The sequence below is a fragment of the Atta colombica genome, unplaced genomic scaffold, assembly GCF_001594045.1.
Source record: "Atta colombica isolate Treedump-2 unplaced genomic scaffold, Acol1.0 scaffold4, whole genome shotgun sequence".
Lineage (NCBI taxonomy): Eukaryota > Metazoa > Arthropoda > Insecta > Hymenoptera > Formicidae > Atta > Atta colombica.
Genome location: NW_017259508.1, coordinates 93,285 through 100,604, shown reverse-complemented (window position 1 = coordinate 100,604; position 7,320 = coordinate 93,285). Strand labels below are relative to the sequence as shown.

Genomic DNA, 7,320 nt, shown 5'->3' with positions numbered 1-7,320 from the left:
TTATAATTATATATATGTATATACACGGAATATAAACAGCTTATGCAAAACAGATAAATATCTATAAGTAATCTAAAGTAAACTAAAATTGATAGTTATAAAAATATAATTATAAAATTATCTTATTTTAGATAATGTCTTTCCTTTTGTGGGTATAGCATCTGAATGAAGAAGAATTCTTCTTTTACTAATTTTATCATTTCTCTTCAAAATACAGAGAGCATAATTGACAATTTCTAGAGAAATATTCAGGACTTTTTTCTTCTAAATCTAGTCTCCCATTTCCTCGTATCCGCAACCATCTGTTAAAATAATTTATTAATGTAAAGAAATATTAAATACACATTATACAAATAATATTGAAAAATTGAAAATATTTATATATGATATATCTATTATATTTTTTAGGAAATTTACATGTCTTCCTTCTAATTCTAAAGATTTCTAGGACATCCATTATTAAACAATTATTTAATATTTTTTCCACTCATTTTCTTGATATGCAATCTATTTTTTTTTTATATCTGAAACAGAGCTAAGATCAAAGTGTTTTCTGCAAGAGAATTGAAAATCTGTACGATATATACTACATGAGCTGAAAAATCCCGGGATTTTTAATGAAAATAAACGTTTTTTGGGCAAAGTTATATTTATTCCTCAACATAGTTGCTTTCGAGGGCGATACACTTGGTATAACGATTTTCCAACATTTCGATACCCTTTCTATAGTACGAAACATCCAAGCCTTCGAAATACGCCTGGGTTTCCATGACTTCCTCCATTCGATGTGAATCTCTTTCCTTGGAGCCACCGCTTGAGGTTTGGGAACAGATAATAGTCGCTGAGGGCCAAGTCTGGAGAATACGGTGGATGAGCAACCAATTCGAATCGGTCCAATTTGGCCATCGCTTTTAAGGACGTGTGTGACGGTGCGTTATCGTGAACAGAACGTACAGAACGAAGGTGAAAGTAGCATCACTTAAATGACTGTAACTTGTAAACGAATGAACGAAATGAAACTTCATACATGAACTAGTGACTCTCGAAATGAATCATGTTCATTTTCTAGTGGCGCCACCTATTGAAAAATCCCTTTTCAGCCCATGTATGTACAGATCTACAATTCTCTTAAGGATAATTGTCACTTTCTTTATTCCTTTCACTTGATTTCACTTCACTGCACTTCACAATAATCCACTTCACTTTACTTCACTATCAATATCTAAAACAATTTGTAAGACATCATTGACATAAAAGCATATGAACTTAATACTGTCGTTATCGCCAAATGCTACACAAACTTCAACGGTTAAGAGAAAGACCAAAAACACAAGAATAAGTGAGAGAAAGTTCAGATGGCGTTACCGTACGTAATGTCAGCTTGCGCATGTGCGCTACGATTTTGGCTTCACATAATGAATAGAGTTGCGCTACTATACTATATTGTGTCTCTTATTACTTCATGAGCCAGACTCTGATTAGATCAATCAGATGATCTCTATCTAGCTTTGCTTTTTGATGATGAATTGTTGCACAAAAGTGTGCAAACTATTTTTACGGTAATTACACGATTTAGCACCAACTATCTCAAAATCAATAAAATTAGGCTTATTCGACGCGTTTTTTTGCATGAAGTGAATTTGGTAAAAAAAAGTGTCACTCTGTCCCACGAACAGAGATATTAAGCGTTAAAGTTGATAACTGTTGAGGTTAGGAAATCTGTTACAGAGACAAAATGAGGCCGATAATTCTTCAAAAGAGCTATCTCCGATTTCGATGAAATTAGGATCATTCAAAGAATCTAGCAGAAAGAAGTTCGAGACTGCTCTGCGAAGAGTTACGTAGTAACACTTCAGTTAACTTTAAAGCTCAATATCTCGCTTCGCAGGGCAGAGCGACACTTTTTTCAGCCAGATTTTTTCATTTCATGCAAACACAGTAAATAAGTCTAATTTTGATTTTATTAATTTTATTGATTTTATTGATTTTGAGTAATTGATAATTGTATAATTACTATTTTTACTTATAGCATTTTCGACCCGAGTGGATTTGCTCTTATTTGGATTGGATAATGTTCTATTATTGTTGACGTTACATATTTTATCAATAGGAGAGCATATAACGTCATTAATCCAATCTAGATTGGTGGCAAATTCACTCGGGTCAAATGCGCTATTAGAAAGAAGTACATATATATATATTAAGTAAAAAAAAATTGGATTACGTATATTTCATCGCGTATTTACTTATGTTCGCCAGGAATTGTAAAACTTGTAGTTTTAGTAATTGTCGCTCGTCGATTAAATAGTTTAATTTGACATTTGAGAATAGGTTCAACTAAAAGTTCACATAAAAGATTCGTTTATTCGTTTATTTGCGAACTACCCATTTACAAAAAAAATTGCTTTTTGTTATAATGTTAAAATTATTTTTATTTGTTATTGGGTATATTCAGAACAACAACCGTTTACTTGAGCACTCAGTGAGCAGTTGTCATTGTCTAAATGCATTATGTTTATGAAATAACTAAGTTCTTGCATTTTAGCATACAACCAGCAAAACGTTACATCAACACAATGATACATCCACTAATTGCAGTATGCCAAATGCGATCAATAGCTGACAAAGTGAAAAATCTACAGGTTGTGAGCGAATTAGCAGCTGAGGCCAAACGCAGATCAGCCACAGTATGTACTTTAATAAATAATGTTTGATATCCTAAATTGCATGACATTAACTTTATTCTTCTAATTTATTATATTTTGCAGATAGCATTTTTTCCTGAAGCTTGCGATTTTTTGGCAAATAATAAAAAGGATATTGTCACCATGGCTGAACCTTTAACTGGAGTGATAGTGACGTCTTATAAAGAGATCGCTATTAAGAATAATATCTGGTTATCCTTAGGTGGAATTCACGAAGCTGTAAATACTTTAATTTCCATTACATTAATTTATTTAATTACAAAAGATAAAATAATTATAATTCTTCAATGATATATAAAGACATTCATTATTTCAGTCAGACAATATGGAAAAGATTTACAATACGCATATATTGATAAATAATGAAGGAGAACTGGTTGCTGTATATAGAAAATTACACTTGTTTGATATGGATAATAAGGATACTGGAGTACGTCTGATGGAATCGGACTATGTGCTTAAAGGAATTGAAATTGTGCCACCTGTGCTTACACCGGTCGGCAAGCTCGCGCTTAGCATTGTATCCTTAATTAAAATTAATAATCATGTCATTCCATCTTTAAAAATGATCTTCATATATGGTATTAAAAAATTAATTTTTTAAAAACAATTTTATCATTATTTATATTCCTACTAAATAATAATAACTTTTTGTTTGAAACACTTTTTGTAAAATTAAAAACAAAAAAAATATTAAAAGATGGTTGATTAAATTGGGACACTCTGGGGATTAATTGTGCATCTTAAAATGGGGTAAAAATTAAAAAAGTAATTAAATTGGTGTTGATCAATGAAATTATAAATATTCTAGTGAATTTGCTCACTTTTGTAATTTTCATTTCATTTCGAGATACACAATCGAATCCCTGCATATATAATGCATATATATAAATTATATATATATATATAGAGCAAAACACAACTTAACAATGATACAGTGTTATGACATACGGTTTCCCGAGTTATCGATAATATTGCGGAATATGGGAGCGCAGATTCTTACATATCCATCAGCATTCACATATGAAACTGGCGCTGCACACTGGGAGGTGATGCTGCGAGCACGAGCAATAGAAAATCAGTGTTATGTCATAGCTGCAGCGCAAACTGGCACGCACAACAAAAAAAGAATGAGCTGGGGTCATGCCATGGTAAATAATTATGTATATAGAATACAAATAAATACAGCATCAGGAGGCATAGAATAAGAATCAATGCTAGTACCGATTTGCGCAAAAAAATAATAATAATAAAGATACATAATAATAATAAATTTAATTAATTCTGGATGTTTCGGCTCTATTTTGAGCCATCTTCAATAGATAAATATATAAAGAATTACCGCAATGGAACAAATATCACTGATTAATAAATTGTAAAATTGTAAAATTGTAAAATATTTCATGCTTTTTCATATGCAAACTGCATGGACCATGCAGTGAGACGCGACCATTCTCAACATTAACCAATGTTACAGTTTCACGGTTGAATCGTGATGGATTCCCAATCTCAAAACTAAATCAAAAGAAAGTATTTTTCTTGTGTTAGAAATCCGATGGAAATTGTGATCTTAAAAAGTTGCTCATGTCTGTGCGCACGAAATGCAAGAGATCCGGTTCGACTCCCGGCCGATATATTTTTCGAAATAAGAATTAATTATTTACAGATTTTAATATGTCACATTCAACATTATTAAAATCATTTCGAAGCGAAAAAGCATCAAAAATTTGTTAAATTGGTAGTCAATTTAATTCATGATATTATTGCGATAGTTTAATAGAGTTAGTGTTTCAAGACCGAAAAATCATTTCGACGCGCGTTTCTAAGGAATTTATATATTACATACGTAATATATAAATTCATACGAATCATACAAGCATTAAGCTTTAGCTAGACCGTTTAAAAGCTTTGATTTCTATTATATATAGTTTGTGTTATCACATATACAGTTCTATAATATTGTTTAATAAATTGATTCAATTTATTTATACTATAATAACTTACTTTTTGACACTGTTTATAAAATTGTTGAATTTTTTTTATATTCCATCAATGAACGGAATCATTTAATTGTGTGTATAGTATAGTTATTTGTTTCGAAGATTAAAAAATTTCTCACTATAATTAAAAGCGTAATCCGTCATTTTCAGATTGTAGATCCTTGGGGTACTATTATAGCACAATGTGCGGATAAAATGGGTATAGCTATGGCAGAAATTGATCTTGCACTATTGGAAAAAATTAGGAAAAATATGCCGTGCGAACAACACCGCCGTAATGATTTATACTCAAGAATGGAATGTCAATAGTCTACTTAATACGGTTAAAAATTAATTAGTAAGTAATTATCATAATTATTGTAATTAAAATTCTTGTTCACTTAGTACTACTATTTCAAAGGTGATTCACATGCATGTTAGACTTGTTCGTATTACTTTGTGCATTTAGCATTTTTGTTTTCTCTCTTTTGTAAAAATATTTGGGATTTCAAGTAATGCGAACAGATTTATTGTTGCAATTGCCCACTATCAATCACAGCGACTTTTCCGTAGAGAGTTTTTTTTTTCTAGCACTGTGATTGGTTTGTGCGCAATTGGCTCGTGTGTAATTGATATATATCCTATTTCAGATTATGATATCAGAAGTGAGAAAATACACAATAAAATCTTAGTTGAAGTAATATTTTTTACAATAAGTTTTTTTATAAGTTTAAGATATGTATTATATCAGTAGCATCAAATTGATGAGCAAAAGGCCTAGCCAAATAAGCATATAAAAAATTTTAAACTCTTAAACTCTTAAATCAATTTTGAGTATGTTATTTTTGTTGAGTATGTCACATTGTTAAGCTCGATAAATGATTATTTTAAATCAAATTTCAATCTGCTAAACTTATCTATGCAGTAATAATAGCGAAAAACATGAATTTTAAGTTTTTATTATTTTTATTTTTCTTTCCTTTTCCTTTTCGTGTAAATTAAAAAATCTGAAAAATTTGACACACTCTTTAATATTGCTAATATATGGTTTATCAATCATAATATATGGTATATATTATATCTAAAAAAAATTTGTTTAGATTTTTGACGAAAAATTTGAATAAAAAAAAAATAACAAAATTTTTAATGAATGTTTTTTATTGAAAATATTTAAATACTATCTTAAAAAAATTATTGTAAATTAATCATTCCATGATGAATGAAATATGTCATATTCAGATTTTTTAAAAGTATGAAGCACTTTTCCTGCCTCCTTCTCTTCTCCCTCTCTTTTTCTTTTTTCCTTCCTCCTTCTTTCCCTAGAGAGGAAGGGAGGGGGGAGGAAGAGATGGTAATTTACATTCTTTTTAAAGTATGATCTAATCATTTAAATATGAGAATTTACATATTTTTAAGTCTATGTAAAAAAACTTAATCACTGTAAGAAATACCAAACATATTAACTAAGCCACACAAAAATGATTTAACGCAAACAACGTTACTGTAACAATTAAATAGAAAAAAAATTAAATATATATATTTTCCTTATACTATAATTTCATTAAAAAAATCATTTACTTCTAAATACACATATTGTATAAAATATTTTAAAATAATGTATGCATATGTATATAATAATGTATAATTATGGTATGTAATGTACGCATATGTATATAATAATGTATAATTATGATAATGTACCTATGTATAAATATAATAATATTATATTAAATATACTTCTGGTGGGAAAATATAAATAAAAAATATAAAATTAATTTTTAATTTTTGAAACAATGCTGCACATCTTTAAAAAAATCTGAATACAACATATTTCATTCATCATGAAAAAATGATTAATTTATCAATTTTATTTAATTTTATTAATTTTTTAAAAATAGTATCAAATATTTTCAATAAAAAATATTCATTCAAAATATTTTTATTTTTTTAAATTTAATTTAATTTAATTTTTCGTTAAAAATCTAAAAAAATTTTTTAAAACTCCTAAATAGTTACCATATTCATAGTGAATCGTGACGTCAGAAACGAGAAATGACACGTTAATTTTTATTACATTTATAAATAAAGATAATTTGAATAAAACAAAATGAGAATGATGAGTAAATAATTGTAAAAAGTGATAAAAGGCATTAAGTGCTTTTATTCAATGTATAATACATGCCTAGCTTATTTTCACACTTATCTTTTATCATTTTTTACGATTATTTATTGACTCGGGAGGGATAAACATAGTTTTCATCCATTTTTACAAATGTTTTAAAGCAATCTCATTATTTTGTTTTATCTAAATTATCTTTATTTATAAATGGCATGTAATAAAAATTAATCATGTTTCGCTTTTGATGTCGTGATTCAATATGTTATGATTATGATGACTACTTAGGAGCCTTAATCATGTTAAAAAGTGTGTCAAATTTTTTCATATTTTTTAATTCATTCATAGGAAATAAAAATAAAAATAAAATTGATATTGACCATCACTACATGAGTTTAGCAGATAAAAATAAAAATAAAATTGATATTCACCATCACTACATGAGTTTAGCAGATTGAAATTTGATGTAAAATAATCTTTTATCGAGCTTAACAATGTGATGTACTCAAAATTGGATTTG

At 28.4% G+C, this 7,320-nt stretch overlaps 1 protein-coding gene across 3 annotated transcripts in view; it reads left to right on the top strand.

The window, feature by feature from the left end:
• The first annotated feature begins 896 nt into the window (after nucleotides 1-896).
• Nucleotides 897-7,320, top strand: part of LOC108691114 (nitrilase and fragile histidine triad fusion protein NitFhit) — an 8,282-nt gene continuing 1,858 nt past the window's right edge. The window contains exons 1-7 of one of the 3 annotated variants that reach the window (XM_018198765.1): nucleotides 1,412-1,559; nucleotides 2,546-2,687; nucleotides 2,769-2,924; nucleotides 3,022-3,225; nucleotides 3,644-3,856; nucleotides 4,856-5,042; nucleotides 5,335-5,377. In XM_018198765.1, coding sequence (XP_018054254.1) covers nucleotides 1,519-1,559; nucleotides 2,546-2,687; nucleotides 2,769-2,924; nucleotides 3,022-3,225; nucleotides 3,644-3,856; nucleotides 4,856-5,014 — 915 coding nt within the window. In that variant the 5' untranslated portion in view covers nucleotides 1,412-1,518 and the 3' untranslated portion in view covers nucleotides 5,015-5,042; nucleotides 5,335-5,377. Of the gene's footprint in view, nucleotides 964-1,411; nucleotides 1,560-2,545; nucleotides 2,688-2,768; nucleotides 2,925-3,021; nucleotides 3,226-3,643; nucleotides 3,857-4,855; nucleotides 5,043-5,334; nucleotides 5,378-7,320 lie in introns of those variants that run through there. The other 2 variants (XM_018198766.1, XM_018198764.1) reach the window with 2 other exon arrangements.